A 17373-nucleotide genomic window follows, 5' to 3' on the forward strand; every position below is an offset into this window, starting at 1 on the left:
AACACACCCAGGACAGGGTGACAGGGACACCCAACACTGCTCCTTGTCCCCGGCGGGCACAGAGGGGCTCCCCCGGGGCTGACCCCGACCAGCGGCGGACCCCGAGCGGGGATGGCCCCGCGGGGACACGCGTGGCCCTGCAGCGTCCCGGGGACGTGGGAGCAGCTCCTGCGCGTCCGTGGCCGGGCTGGGAGAGCCCTCTCCTGGTCGGTGTGCGAGGAGGGCTCGGCACTGGGGCTCTGCTCCATCCTCATGGGTCCCCCCGGGAGTTGGGGACTGTCCCCGGCTGCCAGGACCTGCAGGGGACTCGCTCAGCTGAGGCGGTGTCCCCGGGATGGAGCGATGTCCCTGTGCTGGGACAGATGGAGCGATGTCCCTGTGCTGGGACAGGGATGGAGCGATGTCCCCGTGTGGGACAGGGATGGAGCGATGTCCCCGCGCTGGGACAGGGATGGAGCGATGTCCCCGTGTGGGACAGGGATGGAGCCGTGTCCCCACGCTGGGACAGGGATGGAGCGATGTCCCTGTGCTGGGACAGGGATGGAGCGATGTCCCCGTGCTGGGACAGGGATGGAGCGATGTCCCCATTCTGGGACAGGGACGGAGCGATGTCCCCGTGCTGGGACAGGGATGGAGCGATGTCCCCGTGCTGGGACAGCGATGGAGCGATGTCCCCGTGCTGGGACAGGGATGGAGCGATGTCCCCGTGCTGGGACAGATGGAGCCGTGTCCCCGTGCTGGGACAGGGATGGAGCGATGTCCCTTTGCTGGGACAGAGATGGAGCGATGTCCCCGCGCTGGGACAGGGATGGAGCGATGTGCTGGGACAGATGGAGCGATGTCCCCGTGCTGGGACAGGGATGGAGCCGTGTCCCCGCGCTGGGACAGATGGAGCGATGTCCCTGTGCTGGGACAGGGATGGAGCCGTGTCCCTGTGCTGGGACAGGGATGGAGCGATGTCCCCGCGTTGGGACAGGGACGGAGCGATGTCCCCGTGCTGGGACAGGGACGGAGCGATGTCCCTGTGCTGGGACAGGGATGGAGCGATGTGCTGGGACAGATGGAGCCGTGTCCCTGTGCTGAGATAGGGATGGAGCGATGTCCCCGTGCTGGGACAGGGATGGAGCGATGTGCTGGGACAGATGGAGCGATGTCCCCGTGCTGGGACAGGGATGGAGCCGTGTCCCCGTGCTGGGACAGGGACGGAGCGATGTCCCCGTGTTGGACAGGGATGGAGCGATGTCCCCGTGCTGGGACAGGGATGGAGCGATGTCCCCGTGCTGGGACAGGGATGGAGCGATGTCCCCATGCTGGGACAGGGATGGAGCCGTGCCCTTGCACAGGGACTCACCACCCCGGTGTCCCCACAGTGGGACAGGTCCCCAGCCAGGCAAAAGCTGAGCTTGGTGACACTCACCAGGTGCCATCCCCTCCATTCGGGAGCCACGCCGGGTGTGTTCCTGACTTCGCCCAGGCCAGGGCGGGTTTGGGATCGGTGGGATGAGCCGGAGGGCTGCAAGGACCGGAGCATCCTCCCCGATGAAATCTGGGGACCCTCCCTCCCCCCGCCCCGTCCCCACCCTCCCCGCGCGGGTGAGAAGCGGAGCCGCATCCTTTTCCAAATCTTTATTGTAAATCAATTCTGCGGCACTGCGGGAGGCGGCCGAGGCCGGAGCGGGGCCGAGCCCGGAGCGGCGGCTCCAGAACGTGCAAAGCGGAGCCGGGGCCGGGCCCGGCGGGAGCGGAGCGGGCGGTGCGGGTGGCGGCGGTGGGGACAGGGGGGGACGGGGACACCGCCCCGCTGTGCTCGTCCCCGGGACGGGACGGACCCCTGGGAGCAGCGGGGCTGGGGGGGCTTTGCTCTCTTGGCTCTGGAAGCACCGGGTGCCCCCCCAAGCCCGCCGCTGGCCCTCCCGCCCTGACAGCGTTAAAATCATTAAGAAAAATCCCAGTATTTATATATATATATCTATATATATCTATTAATGTCCCCAAACCCAGTGACAACGGCGGCTTCTTGCTCTGAAGTGGGGGTGTCCCGCGGGAGCACCCCGGCACTGTGGCTGTGGCAGCTTGGGGACACTGTGGTGACAGTGACAGAGGTGGGGGGTTGATCCCAGGCCCCTGATGCCCACGGGGGTCCCAGGTCCCCACGCGTCCCAGCCCAGAGCTGATATGTCACACAAGAAGCCACCACCAGATCCCAGTCAGGGGATGTCCGACCACCCCTGCCCTGCTGTCACCTCCCACCCTGTCCCCTGGGGTGCCACCGCAGCCACGGCACCTGTGGGTGTCCAGTGGGGCTGTCACAGCAGGCTGGGTGCCACCACACACATGGCTGGGCTTGGGGACACCCTTGGTCACTCTCTGTCTCCACGGCAAAGGGACCCGTTGGTGGGCAGGGACAGGGACACAGAGGGGACAGCCCCACACTGCCGTTGTCCCTGTGCTGAGTGTCCCCAGGAGTGTCCCCACACATACACACACACCGGGTTGTGTCACCAAGTGTCACCAGGGATGTCCCCCCTCCATGCTGAGTGTCACCAGTGGTTAAAGGGACCAGTGTGGCTCCCAGTGCTCCGTGCTGCTGTGCTTTGGGTGGCTCTGTAGAGCCACCCCATGCAGGGTGACATTGCCACGTGCCACAGGGAGAGGGTGATGCCACCCCCCGACCTGCCCTGGGGCTGGGGTGACAAGTGCCCCCCGGCCAGCTGCCCTGTGTGCCCGGGGGGCCCTTCTGTCCCCCCCAACCCCAGTGCCACCAGTTTGGGGCTCGCCTGCCTGAGCTGGGGAAGGTGGGGAGGTCTCAAGGGAGAGCTGTCACCCATGGGTGCCCGTCCCACCCCTGGGGACTGCAGGGTGCCATGGCTTGGGGGTGCAGCGTGACATGGGGGATCGGGGGAGAATTTGAGGGGACAAACCCCACACGGGGCTGCTGAGCTGCTTTGGGGGCGGGGAGGCACATCTGGGGGTGCAGGACTTGGTCCCCGTGAGACCCCACCCAGGCACCGGGGGGGGGACAGGACTGCAGGCCCTGAACTGGGAACGGTACTGGGTATACTGGCCTGGCACTGGGGACACTGGCCTGGCACTGGGGACACTGGCCTGGCACTGGGGACACTGGCCTGCCTTTTGGGGTGCCAGGGCCCTGCTGGAAGATGCTGCTGGAGGGTGGGGGGGTGTGGGCCGGGGTTCCCACTGGCCCCACAGGTTCATTCATTCATTCATTCATTCATTCATTCATTCATTCATTCATTCATTCATTTGTTCATCCATCCTGTGGGGGTCCGGGGGGTCCCCCCGTACATTCGTGGCGGTTCGGGGGGGGCCGGGGGGTGGTCCCGGGTGCCCCCTCCCCGCTGTCCTCCTGGGCCGGACCCTCGGCAGCGCCGCCCCAATTAATTGCTGTTAATGAGGCGCTGGGGGGGGTTGGGGCAGAGCGGCCCCGCTCAGGCCCCCCCGGACCTGCAACACAGAAGTGGGGTGCGTTTAGTGGGGGGCTGTGACAGGGGGGCGACACACGGGGGGACACTGAGCTGAAATGAGCCAGCAGCGGGGGGGGGGCTGCTGCCAGGCCCCCCCAGCCCTGCTCCCCTTCAGCCGGGGGGGCACAGAGATGGAGACAGCAGGGCCGGACACACAGCACACGGACGGACAGACGGCCCCGGGGGCTCCCACGCCGTCAGGCTGCCACGGTGACGGTGACGGTGACGGTGACAGGGACGGACGAGACGATGGGGGGGACACGGTTACACTCCCTGCTGCGCCGGGTCGTACCTTCCTCGGCGGATGTTCCTTGGGGGGGTGGCAGGGGGGGAGAGAGGAGCATTAGTGCCACCCCCGTGTCCCCGCTGTCCCCCTGCTGCGTGCCCCCACCCCGCTGTCCCCGGTGCCAAGGCAGCAGCAGTGTCCCGGTGCCAGGCAGGAGCACACGCGGGGACCCCCCAGCACCCCATGCTTGGGGACAGGGACACGGGGTGGGGTGACAGCGACACCCCAATGGCACATGCAGGCAGGGCAGGCAGGGCCAGGGGACAGGCAGGGCTGGGACAGGGGACCAGGCAGGGCCAGGGGGACCAGAGGCCACAGCAAGGGGGATGACAACCGGGGGGGCTGGCCCTGGCGCGGTGACAGTGTGCAGAGGGGACGTGGCCGGTGACAGCAGCAGGGGGGACGAGCCATGCGGTGGCTGCTTACTTAAATCCCCAGCCTGTCCCCCCTAGGACGATGGCAGCCACCAGCACGGCCCCCGCGATGGAGCCGATAATGATATTGGTGCCACTGGGACCTGTGACAGACGGGACAGGAGGGAGGGGACAGGGTCACACGTCAGTGGGAAGGGGACACGGGGACATGGGGACACAGCCCCGGAAATGTCCCGGTGCCATGGGGAATGGGAAAGGGACAATCCCAGCCACAGGGAACACGTCAGTGAGGAGGGCACAGAAGGACCAGGACACAGCCCCAGGGCAGTCCCGGTGCTGTGGGGACCCGGGAGGGAGGCAAACCCATCCATGGGGACCCACCTCAGCGAGGATGGGGTGCGGGGACATGGGGACACAGCGCCAGGCATGACCCAGCGCTGTGGGGACCTGGGAAGGGGCAAACCCAGCCATGCCCAGCGGGACACTCTTGAGCCCCGCTGTGGCCGGGGACAAGGCGGGCCAGCCCAGCCCGTGTGGCGGGGGACAGCAGGGAGCCCGTGTCCCCGCACAAGGACACACGGACCCTTGTATCGCTCCGTCTCCCCCGTCGGTTTGGGCTCAGGGATGGGGTCGTAGACGCTGCAGTCCTTCCCCGTCCACTCCGCCCGGCAGATGCACTTCCCCTCGTTGCTGCAAACCTGCGAGGGGACAGCGTCACCCCCCGCGACAGTGACACTCCCCAGTGTCCCCCCGGCCCCGGGCCTCACCCCGTGGTCGAAGCAGATCTTCCCGTCCCAGCTGCCGGGGCAGGAGCTGAAGTTAAAGGCGGTGGCTGGAAGGCATTTGCGGTCGAGGCAGAGCATCCCGGGCCCGCAGGGTGTCCCGTCCTCCACGTAGCTCAGCTCCGAGCCATCCACCAGCTGGACGTGTCCACCCCTGCACCGGGACAGCCCCAGCGGGTGGCACCGGTCCCCGGGCCACCGGAGCCCTGCCCGTGCCCGGGGGGGCACCCACCTGCAGTCCACGTAGCGGTTCTGGTGGTAGAAGGTGGTGGTGGCGATCTCCCCGCTGAGCTCCCCCAGCCGCGGAGACCCCGAGATGTTGGCGCAGAGGAGGAAACCGCAGAGGACGTCCCTTGAAGGCAGCGGTGGTGTCACCAGGGTGGCAGGTGGCACCGGGGGACCGCGGGGACCGCGGGGACAGGGGTCACTCACTGCTTGTTGCACTGCAGCCAGCCCAGCCCCTCTCGCCCGCAGTTCCCCCGCTCCGTCCCCTCCACGTTCAGCTTCTCGTAGCAGAAGCGCTCGGCCGAGCCTGGCAGAGAGCGAGTGTCACCTGCCTGTCACCCCCGTGTCCGAGCCTGGCAGAGAGCGAGTGTCACCTGCCTGTCACCCCCGTGTCCCCCCGGCCCCGGCCAGCACTCACTGCGGCCCCACAGCGCGTTGCACTGACGGTCCCGAGTCTTGCAGCGCCCACCGTAGCACCGACCCTGCGGGGAGGGGACAGGGGACAGGCTGGGGGAGCCTCAGGGGACAGGAGAGGGGTCAGGGGTCCTGGCAGAGCCTCAGGGGACAGGAGAGGGGACAGGGCTGGGGGAGCCTCAGGGGACAGGAGAGGGGACAGGGCTGGGGGAGCCCCAGGGGACAGGAGAGGGGACAGCGCTGGAGGAGGTTCAGGGGACAGGAGAGGGGACAGCGCTGGGGGAGCCTCAGGGGACAGGAGAGGGGACAGGGGACTGGTGTAGGCTCAGGGGACAGGAGAGGGGACAGCGCTGGGGGAGCCTCAGGGGACAGGAGAGGGGTCAGGGGACTGACAGAGGCTCAGGGGACAGGAGAGGGGTCAGGGCTGGGGGAGCCTCAGGGGACAGGAGAGGGGACAGGGCTGGGGGAGGCTCAGGGGACAGGAGAGGGGACAGGGCTGGGGGAGGCTCAGGGGACAGGAGCGCACTCAGGGGTCCTGGTGTAGGCTCAGGGGACAGGAGAGGGGTCAGGGGTCCTGGCAGAGCCTCAGGGGACAGGGCTGGGGGAGCCTCAGGGGACAGGAGAGGGGACAGCGCTGGGGGAGCCTCAGGGGACAGGAGAGGGGACAGGGGACTGGCGGAGGCTCAGGGGACAGGAGAGGGGTCAGGGGTCCTGGCAGAGGCTCAGGGGACAGAAGAGGGGACAGCGCTGGGGGAGGCTCAGGGGACAGGAGAGGGGTCAGGGGTCCTGGCAGAGGCTCAGGGGACAGGAGAGGGGTCAGGGGACCGGGCAGGGGTGACAAGGCTGGAGAGGGGCTCACACACGTGCCCTGGGGAGGTTCTGCAGGACAATGAGCCCCCCCACACATCCCCCTGTGTGTGTGTGGCTCAGCTGTGGCTGGGATTGCTGACAAAATGTCACAAACTGGTTTGGGTTGGAAAGGACCTTAAAGCCCATCCAGTTCCATCCCTGCCATGGCAGGGACACCTTCCACCAGGGAAGGTGCCCAAGCCCTGTCCAGCAGGGTCTTGGACAGTCCCCAAGGCACCTCCAACATGCACAGGCCCTGATGCTGGAGCCTGTGGAGATGTGCCCAGGCTGGTCTGAACTCACCTGCTCGTTCTCACAGAAGTATCCATCCAGCTTGTGGAGGTTGGGGGGACACTGTGGGGACACCAGGAGAGGTTGGGTGATGCCACAAGGCCCCACGATGTGTCACACCGTGTTCCCTGGCCCGCTCACCTGGCTGGAGTCCCCGGTGCAGGTCTCAGGGATGTCACACTCGTTCACAGCCTCCCGGCAGGACACTCCACGTGGCTCATACTGCCCGGGGCACAAACCCACCTCAGCAGGAGCGGGACAGGACCCCACTGGATCCACACCCGGACCCCACTGGATCCACACCCGGACCCCACTGGATCCACACCCGGACCCTGCTGGATGCTCCCAGCCCCGCACCTTGCAGCCCTTGCAGCAGAGCCCGTCGCTGCACATGGCGTCGTGGGTCAGGGTGCATTTCTTGCAGCAGTTCCCCCCGCTCCTCGCACACTCCTGCCAGGACAGCAGCGGAATCAGCCCCTGGCAGCCCTGCAGCCCCCAGGACGGGGGAGCAGCAGCCCTGAGCCTGCTCACCGCCAGCGAGCCGCAGTCGCACTCCTCGCCCGCCTCCACGAAGCCATTGCCGCACTCGGGGGGGTCCAGGAGCTGCCGGGGATGAGGGGGGACAGGGCACACACACACAGAGGTGTGACACACAGCGGGGCTGCTGGGGACCCCGGGGAGTGGCAGCACCCCCAAACTGCTGCCAGGCACGAGGTTCCTCCACTCCAGCAGCACCTGGGCTGTGACGGGGTTGGGGACACCGCAGGGACCCCACGGGCCCCCCCAGAGCATCGCTGTGACCCCCAGAGGGGCCGGGGGGGTGTCGCTACCTTCAGGGGTTTGTTGAAGAGGCAGCTGCCGCCGCCGTCCTGCAGGAACTGGTTGTACTCATCGATGCTGCAGCGGGAGAACTTCCGTGGGAGGTAATACCTGTGGCACGGGGGGTCTCTGTCACACCGTCACACCCTGCTCAGGGTGGCAGGGGATGGTGGCAGTGCCACCCTGAGAGGGCACCCACCCTGTGTCCTCCATGATGCAGCCAAGCCACGCGTCCGGACAGCGACAGTCCCCTGGGAGAGAGGGAGAGGAGAGGAGAGGAGAGGAGAGGAGAGGAGAGGGGAGGGGAGGGGAGGGGAGGGGAGGGGAGGGGAGGGGAGGGGAGGGGAGGGGAGGGGAGGGGAGGGGAGGGGAGGGGAGGGGAGGGGAGGGGAGGGGAGGGGAGGGGAGGGGAGGGGAGGGGAGGGAAGGGAAGGGAAGGGAAGGGAAGGGAAGGGAAGGGAAGGGAAGGGAAGGGAAGGGAAGGGAAGGGAAGGGAAGGGAAGGGAAGGGAAGGGAAGGGAAGGGAAGGGAAGGGAAGGGAAGGGAAGGGAAGGGAAGGGAAGGGAAGGGAAGGGAAGGGAAGGGAAGGGAAGGGAAGGGAAGGGAAGGGAAGGGAAGGGAAGGGAAGGGAAGGGAAGGGAAGGGAAGGGAAGGGAAGGGAAGGGAAGGGAAGGGAAGGGAAGGGAAGGGAAGGGAAGGGAAGGGAAGGGAAGGGAAGGGAAGGGAAGGGAAGGGAAGAGAAGAGAAGAGAAGAGAAGAGAAGAGAAGAGAAGAGAAGAGAAGAGAAGAGAAGAGAAGAGAAGAGAAGAGAAGAGAAGAGAAGAGAAGAGAAGAGAAGAGAAGAGAAGAGAAGAGAAGAGAAGAGAAGAGAAGAGAAGAGAAGAGAAGAGAAGAGAAGAGAAGAGAAGAGAAGAGAAGAGAAGAGAAGAGAAGAGAAGAGGCTGTGGCTGCAGACTGTCCCGCCAGCCTGGTGGCACCGCGGCGTGTCCCCACGCTCGCCAGGGCCCCGCGGGAGGTGCGTGGGTACCTGCGGCCGTGCGGTGCTTGTTCCACATCATGCCCACGTTCTGCCCCAGTGTCTGTGCCAGTGTCACCGCCATGGCCGCCACGTTGCCGTACTGCGGGAGCGATGCGGTGTCACCGCAGGGACCCCCCCCCTGTCCCCAGCCCCTGGCGGGGGTCTCCCCGCACCCACCTCGTTGACGCCGCCGGCGCGGGCAGGGGAGCAGATGCCCCCGACAAAGGCGGTGCCGCTGCGGCTGCTCTGGAACGTCCGACCCCTGCGAGGAAGAGGATGGTGGGGACGGGGGACGCTGTCCCCGGCCCCGGGGGGGACACGCGGCCGCAGCGCTCACGAGAAGAGGTGGACGGTGTCGCTGTGCTCTGCCAGCCCCTCCCGCCGGTACTTCACGAACTCGTTCAGGGTCTCCAGGGAGTCCTGACCCATCCGGATCCGATCCTCGGCCGCCCATGTCTCCATGGCCACCAGCACGATGCGGGTGTTGAGCTGCTCCTTGTAGATCTGTGGGGACAAAGGGACGGTGCTCCCAGGGACAAACCCACCAAACCCCTGGGGACAACTTCTGGAGCTGGACACACACATCCGTCACCAGGGACAACTCCTCGGGGACAAAGGGCCAGAGGGACAAACCCCCCAGGTGAAAAAGAGAAAAACAAGAGTGGGACAAACTCCCCGGGGCCAAACCCTCAAGGGACCAACCCAGCAGGTGCTGAGGACCAAACCCCGGGTAAACCACCAGGAATTAGGGACAAACTCCCTGGAAACAAATCCACCAGCTGGCTGGGCTCAAGGATAACCCCCCCAGGGACAAACCTGGATGGGGGATAAAGCCTCTCTCCAGGAATGAGCCCACTGGGGATAAATCCCTTGGGAATGAGGGGGAATGAAGGCCCCAAGGGACAAACCCTTCGGATGCCAGGGATTATCCTCTCAGGGACAATCCCCCCAGGGACAAATCCCTTCCAGGGACCCTCTCTCACCATGTCAGCCAGGTTGACCACGGACTTGGCGAAGTTGCTGGTGAGAACTACGGACTTGCGGAGCTGCAGGAACTGGGGGCACACCAGGGCCGGGTGGGATTGGGGGCGGCCAGACCGACCCCTGACCGCCCCCGCCAGCCCCGGGAACCCCCCCCCAGCTCACCAGCTGATGGTCGTTCACCACGGCCAGCTCGATGTACTTGGTCTCGCTGTGCACCGTGTGCTGGGCTCGGCGGACCTGCAGGGGGAACCGAGGCTGAGCTGCACCAGCACCCGGTGGGGCTGCCGAGCCCTCCGGGTGAAACGGAAACTTTAAGGCATTTAGAGATTTTGAGGAGCTAAGATTTTAGTTAGAAATAAGCCTTACTAGAGTTAATTAAAATAAGAATAATAAATGAGTAGGCCTTGATGAAATTAGGAGTTAGTAGTTAACTAATAATTAATTGCTTGTCAGCACAATGTTTGGTTAGCTGGGTTTATAATGAAGAATATAGAAACTGATAAATAGCTTTTAGGAACATAAGACAATTGGGGGCCTCCTCTGTTCTGAAACCAATTGAAGACAAGGAATGGGAGTTCTACCAAGAGTTCATTTGTCATATTTGCATTGAAAAGGTAGAAAGGTCAGAACGAGGAAGACTTCATTGACTTCCTCATTTTGGGACCCCTCCCCATGAAAGGGACACCGACCCATTTCAAGGGACAAACCACGAATGCTGAATGGCTTTTGGAGTGATTAGCATACGAAGTGGGGAATGGGATGTACCAAAATGATGAATATGGATTTGTATTTTGTATATTCAATACTTGTATGGATAAAAGGACTCTGTAATCACCTGGAAGGTGCGGTGTGGATTTGGGAGCTGTCCCACACACAATAAACACACACTTTGTAACTTTAAACTGTTAGAGAGTTTTTGTCCCTCACAGTTGGATATCGATACTAGATCAATATCCATATTTTTTTAACAAATGACGGGGATGTTGGGATGCAGCGGGCAGAGCCGCTGGATGCGTTTGGGGTGCACCACTGCACACCCCTGAGCTCAGGCAGGAACAGCACCCACAGAGGAGCCTGGCGGCACCCGCAGCCAACAGGCAGAAATCAGGCAGGGTCAGGCACATCTGTCCCCTGCCCGTGTCCTCTGTCCCTGCCCTGTATTGTCCCCACTGACCTGCCGCCGCCGCCGCAGCTTTGGGATCCCACCCGGGACACGCTGGCTCAGCGCAGGGAAGAGGCAGCCTGAAGGGAAGGGACAGAGGTGGGGTGGGACACCAGGACACAGGGCCACAAATCACAGGGACAGCTCTGTGAGAAGGCTCACCCAGTCGGGGGCAGCTGGGGATGCGCTGCACGACGTGCGGTTGAAGATCCTGCCACGGGGAGAGGTGTGTCACGGCCACGTGTGGCAGGGGAGGACTGCCAGGTCCCCATGGCTGTCCCCATGGCTGTCCCCAAGCCACAGGCAGAGCCCTAAAGCCGCCCTGGGGTACTGAGGCGGGCACAGGGCAGTGCCAGGCTCACCTGCCCGTGCTCGGTGCCCGCCTGGGGCTCGATCAGGTACGTGGCTCGGCCGTCCGAGAAGACCCCGCTGCAAACAGAGGTGAGGGTGTTGGGGTGCACAGGGGTGCAGCCCCCCGGCCCCCCTGGCAGGGGGATACTCACCGCAGGCCCTGGCAGCTGGAGAGAGCAGCGAAGGAGCGCGGCTGCCCCCGGATCCGGCCCTGGTAGTAGCAGTGCTCCCCCGCGCCCTGCGGGGCGGGACGGGCGCTGAGCCGCGGGTCCCACCCTGCCCCGCACCCCCGGGGCCGCACCGGGCTCAGGGGGTGCCCACAGCACCCAGCACCTCCCGCCCGAGGAGATCCCCCAGCACCATGGCAGCCAGCAGGGCATGGGCACCCAGGGGCTCCCAGGGGCACCCAGGGGCACCCAGGGGCTCCCAGGGGCACCCAGGGGCACCCGGGGGGATAATGAACTGCTGGGGACCAGTCCTGGGCTTCTGGGGGATTTATGCCACCACAACCCCTGCACTGGCACAGCATGGCACAGTATGGTTTGGCACAGCATGGCACAGTTTGGCACAGCACAGTTTGACACATCATGGCACAGTTTGGCACAGCGTGGCACAGCACGGTTTGGCACAGCATGGCACAGTTTGGCACAGCGTGGCACAGTTTGGCACAGCACAGTTTGACAGAGCATGGCACAGTTTGGCACAGTTTGGCACAGCACGGTTTGACACAGCATGGCACAGTGTGGCACAGTTTGGCACAGTATGGTTTGGCACAGCACGGCACAGTTTGGCACAGCGTGGCACAGCACAGTTTGGCACAGCATGGCACGGTTTGACAGAGCATGGCACAGTTTGGCACAGCACAGTTTGGCACAGCATGGCACAGCGTGGCACAGTTTGGCACAGCGTGGCACAGCACGGTTTGACACAGCATGGCACAGTTTGGCACAGCACAGTTTGACACAGCATGGCACAGTTTGGCACAGCGTGGCACAGTTTGGCACAGCACAGTTTGACAGAGCATGGCACAGTTTGGCACAGTATGGCACAACACAGTTTGACACAGCATGGCACAGCTTGGCACAGCGTGGCACAGCACGGTTTGACACAGCATGGCACAGTTTGGCACAGCACAGTTTGGCACAGCGTGGCACAGTTTGGCACAGCATGGCACAGCGTGGCACAGCACGGTTTGGCACAGCGTGGCACACATCTTACCGTGCTCTGGCTGCCGTTGCTGCCCGCGCCGACGTGCCGCTCCACGTAGTGGGAGGCGAGGAGGTGACTGCCGGGAGCAGGAGAGGGGTAAGAGGCCGTGGGGTGGGGAGGAAGAAGAGGAAGAGGAAGAAGAGGGAGACACAGCAGCGATCCACGTGCAGGGCACCACCCCGGGGTGGGAGCCCACCCACCATCCATATCCAGCGCATCACCCCAGCACGGCACCCCCCAGTTTGGGGGGGCGCTGGCATCCCATGGGTCCCTCTCCTCCCTCCCCCAGCCCCGGGCACCCCCAGCCCTGCCAGCCCCGCGGGGTCACTCACTGGTTCAGCCGCAGATCGAGGGTGAAGGCTGAGCCGAAGGCACGCACCATGAAGCTCACCTGTGCCAGGTGCAGCCCCTGTGAAGATGCACTCTTTTTTTTAACAGAAAAAAAAAAATCAGCATAAAAAAAACCTTTTTTTTTTTTTTTTTCTCTTTTTCTTAAACCCATCTTCCCTGGAGCTGCATCCCCCCGCCCGCCCCGCGGCTGCCGTGCTGGGGTGGGGGTGCCGCAGGGTGTCCCCGGCAGCGGAGCCGCCGCTTCTCCCGTTCTCCCTCCCTGCGGTGCCGCCGCTGACCCAATTCCTGCCGCCGGCAGCGGGAACCGAGCGCTGCGGCGCGGCTCAGACCCGGCAAAGGCGGCGCACCGGGGAGATACCGGCACCGGCTGCGGCTCCCCCGGTGCTGCACACGGGAAGCGGCAGAAAAGCCAAACCCAGCCCGGCGTGCCCTGTCCCCTTGCTGGGAGCCCGGCGGAGCTCGGGATGAGCACACGGAGCCGTCTGTCATCACAGGGAAGGGATGTCCCGGGCCCCGAGCGCATCCCTCGGGTTGTGCCGCCGGGAGCAGCCCCGAACCGCCCCCGATCTCCGCCGCTTCCCGGCGGGTTCACTCGACACCGGGTGTAAATCACCTCTGCGGCCAGAGCAGCTCCTCATCTCGCCGTTATCCGGCGCGCACGGGGATCGATAGGCGCCGGGCTCCGCGGCTGCCAACACCGCAACTCCCCCGGGGCGGATGGGGCGTGTGCTGCCCCCGGAACGCAGCGACAGCCGGGCCGGGCTGGGCTGGGGTCACTGCCCGGTGCTGAGCCGGGCTGGGGTCACTGCCCGGTGCCCCGAGCCGGGCTGGGGTCACTGCCCGGTGCCCCGAGCCGGGCTGGGGTCACTGCCCGGTGCCCGGTGCCCCGAGCTGGGGTCACTGCCCGGTGCCCCGAGCCGGGCTGGGGTCACTGCCCGGTACCCGGTGCCCGAGCCGGGCTGGGGTCACTGCCCAGGCCGGGCTGGGGTCACTGCCCGGTGCCCGAGCCGGGCTGGGGTCACTGCCCGGTGCCCAGGCTGGGGTCACTGCCCGGTGCCCGAGCCGGGCTGGGGTCACTGCCCGGTGCTGAGCCGGGTTGGGCTGGGGAGCAGCACCGCCTGGGACCGGGGGGCCGCCCCCACGCTGGCTGAGTCCGTCCTTGCCGGACCCACAGGTCTGTTCCTGTGGAGCCCCGCTCGCCACCTGCCCGCTCCCGTTTCATCTCTCCCAACACCCGCCGGCCCCGGTGCCCAGATTTAACGGGATTTTGCGGCACAAGTCCGTGTTCCTCCGGGCAGCACGGCAGCGGGGTGGTCCCTGGCGGGACGAGGGTCCGGTTCGGGATGCCGGTACGGGACCTGGACCTGCCGCCTGCCAGGAACCCCGGGAAGGGACAGGGCTGGGGGCTGTCGTTCACTTACGGGTCCTCCTCCTCCTCCTCCTTCTCTGGGCTCATGCCTGACCCTGGTGTCCAACTGATGCTTTGGGACTTCCCCGCCCGAGCTGTGCCCCACCAGCCTGCTGGGGTGGGTGATTTGGGACAGCACCCGCCCTTCCTGCCATGCGGCCCGTGGCAGCCTCCGCGGCAGCGCTCCGGCCTGCGTGGCAGGACCTGCGGGAGAGGGGACAGCGTCACGGCCACCCTGAGAGGGCTGGGGGGACGGGACCTGGGGGGGAGAAGGGACACAGACACAAGGGCCTGGCGACAAGGGGACGAGGAGGGACAGGGAGATGGGAACACGAGGGGACAGAGTTGGTGAACATGCTCAGGGGGTGCTCCAAGCATGGCACTGTCCCAGAAAGGGACACTCACGTCCTGGATGGGATGCCCAGGGAACGTGAAAGGTGGGTACAGGGATTGTCCCAGGGGACATCCAGGTATGCCCAGGAGGGCACAGCAGCAAGCACGGGCTGGGAGGGGTGCCCAGGGGATGGGGGTGCCCAGGAGGGGAACGCAGCTGGGTGGAGGAGCTCAGGTCTCAGATACAGCGGCATGTCCTGGAGGGGACACACAGGGGACATGGGTGGCTGATAAAGTGATGCATCCCAGAAGAGGGCATGGCTTAGAAATGCCATCACACCTGGCGGAAAGGTTGGGGTGGGGGTCAGCATATCCTGGAGGGGACATGCAGGGAAAAGAGTGGGCTGGAATGGGGACACATCTCAGAGGGGACACTCAGGGGACAGAGAGGGCTGGGATGGGCCCACCGAATGGGAGATGGAAGATTGGTGTGGGGACATCCCCCTAGAGGGGACAACGAGGGGACAGCAGGAATGGTGCAGGGACACCTTTGGAGGTGACAGCCAGGGGACGCGGTGGGTGGCCGCTATGGGGACACATCCCAAGGGGACGTGGAGGGCTGCTATGAGGACATCTATGGGGCATGCAGGGAACGGGGGATCCGAGATGGGGACACATCCTGAAGGGGACATGGGGGGCTGCGGAGAGGGAGCACGGCGGGGGCCGCTGCGGGGACAGCGGGGCCGGGGCAGGTGCGGGGCCGGGGCCGCGGGGCTGAGGGGTCGGTGCGGGGCCGGGGCGGGTGCGGGGCCGGGGCTGCGGGGCCGGGGCCGGGCAGGTGCGGGGGGACCGCGGGCCCGGCCCCTCCCGGGGCTCTGCGGGGCGGCGCTGCGGAAAAATGTGTCGATGCAGCGAAAAAGCCGCAGCGGCGGCGGCGGGGCCGGGAGCGGAGCGGGGCGATGCGGGGCCGGGAGCGCGGCGGGCGCGATGCGCGGCCGGTACCGGGGTGGGTACCGGGGTCGGTACCGGGGCCGGTACCGGGGCGATGCCGGAGCGGGCGCGGTGCGGACCTACCTGCCCGCGGGGCGAGCGAGAGCAGCGCGGCCAGCAGCCACCCCCGCAGCGGGCTCATGGCTCCCTCATGCTCCGCCAGCGGCCGCGCTGGGCCCGCCGCACCGGGGACCGTCACCGTCCCGTCCGGCCCCCCCCCGCCCCGGGCCGGGCCGGCAGCGCCGCCCCCGCCCCGCCCGCACGCGGCCCCGGGCCCGCCGGACCGGACCGGCACCGGCACCGGCAGCGCCGGCAGCGGCACCGGCAGCGCCGCCCCGGGCCCGCCCCGCCCCGCCCGGCCCCGCCGCCCCCGGTACCGGCCCCTTCCACCCTCCCCGCCCCGGCTGCCGCAGCGCCGCTGGCACCCGCGGCACTGCAGCACCGGAGCCCCGCCGGCATCAGCCCGGACCGGCAGCACCCCCGGCCGGTACCGGAGCTCCCGCTCCCATCACCCCCGGAACGGTACCGGAGCTCCCGCTCCCATCACCCCCGGAACGGTACCGGGCACCCCGCAGCAGCAGGGACCGGAGGGAGCCGCCAGTGCCAGACCCCTCCCAGCCAGATCAGACCGTGTCCCCCCACAGCCACCCGCCACAGGGACACCAGGACACGAGAACTCCCCGGGCAATACCCGAGCTCTGGAGAATCGGGACAGAATCAAACCCCACCTCAGCCACTGCTGCCCCCCAGGCAGTGCAGGACCCCCACAGCACTGGGAACATGGGGCAGCTCTGGACCGTCCCCTGTGGCTGGGTGATGTCACCCAAGGGTTCTGTGGGATCCCCACCCTCAGGAAACATCAGAAACCAGAGTCTCTCTCTGCTCTGATTTTGGGGGAAGGCAGCACAGCCACAGGCACCCCCAGGAGGGGCTGTCCTGGAGGGCACAGAGGCTCCAGCCTCAGGGGATGGATACACCAACCATCACAGAGCAGAGGAGTGAGGGTGAGACAGACCTGGAGACCACCAGCCCCAGCTCTTCCTCCTGGGGGTGCCCAGGGCCATCCTTGGGCAGGTGCTCACGCTCCCCATGGGGGCAATGGGCAACCTCTGCCTGTGTCTGACCAGGGCACAGGGGCTCAGCTGCCCTGGGAAAACCCTGGAGCTCCCCCAGACTGGCAAGCTAGGGGCCCTTAACTCCCAGTTCACACCTCTCACCCTCCTCCGGGACAATTTTTTGGGCCTTTTTGGCATATTTTGTATTATGGCTCCAGCAAGTCCCTCTGCAGCTCAGCCCCAGCGCTGGCAGAGGAACTGAAAGCTGAGAGGCAGCAGCATCTCAGCCTGGTTTGAGCAGAGGAGGAGTTGAGGGCCATGCTCAGACTGGGGGCCTTGAGCCCACCCAGGCTGTGAGGTGGGGGTGGCACTCACACACAGGACATCTCCCACAGGGGCTCCACAGGAACAGGCTCCAGGAAGCACCTCAGCCACACTGGGGGCTCCCTCCTGGCTGCCAAATGGTCCTTTACAGAGGGATCAGCATGGGGCAGGCAGGGCTTCCAAACTGGGACCTGCTCCACTTGGACCTTCCTCTTCCTCCGTGCAGCAAGGGGAGGAACTGCAGCATCAGGTGCAGCAGAGATGATCCAGCACCTGCTTGGCTCCTCAGGAGCTCTGAGGCTGCCACCCGAGGGGGACAGTCCCTCCCAGGGCCCTTCTGGTGCTCCTCAGCACCACAGGGACCAAGAGGTGCTCAGGAGGCTGGATCTACACCCAGTGCCAGGGAACAGCTGCTCTAGTGGAAGGTGTCCCTGTCCCTGGATGATTTTTAAGTCCCCTCCAACCCAAACCATTTCAAGATTCTGTATCTCCAGCCTGAACACCTGATCCAAGGCCTAGAGGGTCCGCAAGGGGCCATGAAGCAATTGCTTCACTCCCCCAGGGCAGGGACTCCATGGTGTAAGTCACTGGTCAGCATGAGGAGGGGACAGATGGCACTTGGGGGTCTCTCTCCCCTCCCTGGAAGGGCCTGGCTTGGTCAGA

General features: G+C 65.8%; 1 protein-coding gene across 2 annotated transcripts; it reads right to left on the reverse strand.

Annotated features, from left to right (window-relative positions):
- Positions 1-1611: 1611 nt before the first annotated feature.
- ADAM11 (ADAM metallopeptidase domain 11) lies at positions 1612-15649 on the reverse strand. 2 transcript variants are annotated; one of them, XM_041721479.2, is made up of 26 exons: positions 15416-15649; positions 14022-14212; positions 12582-12658; positions 12259-12325; positions 11193-11278; positions 11052-11118; positions 10852-10900; positions 10702-10769; positions 9690-9764; positions 9527-9598; positions 8881-9047; positions 8721-8805; positions 8553-8643; positions 7725-7776; positions 7537-7636; positions 7238-7309; positions 7064-7156; positions 6848-6928; positions 6719-6769; positions 5571-5634; positions 5360-5459; positions 5160-5279; positions 4913-5081; positions 4729-4843; positions 4198-4288; positions 1612-3795 (listed from the first exon to the last, which is right to left on the reverse strand). In XM_041721479.2, the coding sequence occupies exons 1-26, from the start codon at positions 15471-15473 to the stop codon at positions 3750-3752; spliced, it is 2307 nt and encodes a 768-aa protein (XP_041577413.2). In that variant the 5' UTR covers positions 15474-15649; the 3' UTR covers positions 1612-3749. The 2 variants fall into 2 exon arrangements, with proteins under 2 accessions (XP_041577413.2, XP_041577412.2); XM_041721478.2 differs by having other exon boundaries at positions 12582-12673; positions 15416-15615.
- Positions 15650-17373: the final 1724 nt, after the last annotated feature.

This window comes from Taeniopygia guttata, chromosome 27, assembly GCF_048771995.1.
Source record: "Taeniopygia guttata chromosome 27, bTaeGut7.mat, whole genome shotgun sequence".
NCBI classification, from domain to species: Eukaryota; Metazoa; Chordata; class Aves; order Passeriformes; family Estrildidae; genus Taeniopygia; species Taeniopygia guttata.

Bases quoted from the DNA above. Each gene is read 5' to 3' on its own strand.
- ADAM11 (XM_041721478.2), bottom strand. From the start codon at position 15,473: ATGAGCCCGCTGCGGGGGTGGCTGCTGGCCGCGCTGCTCTCGCTCGCC. The intron at 9,765-10,701 runs GTCAGTGGGGAC...TTCCCCCTGCAG, and splicing joins AGCTGCGGCGGCGGCGGCAG to GTCCGCCGAGCCCAGCACAC. The intron at 6,929-7,063 runs GTGCGGGGCTGG...TGCCCCGGGCAG, and splicing joins TCTGCTGCAAGGGCTGCAAG to TATGAGCCACGTGGAGTGTC.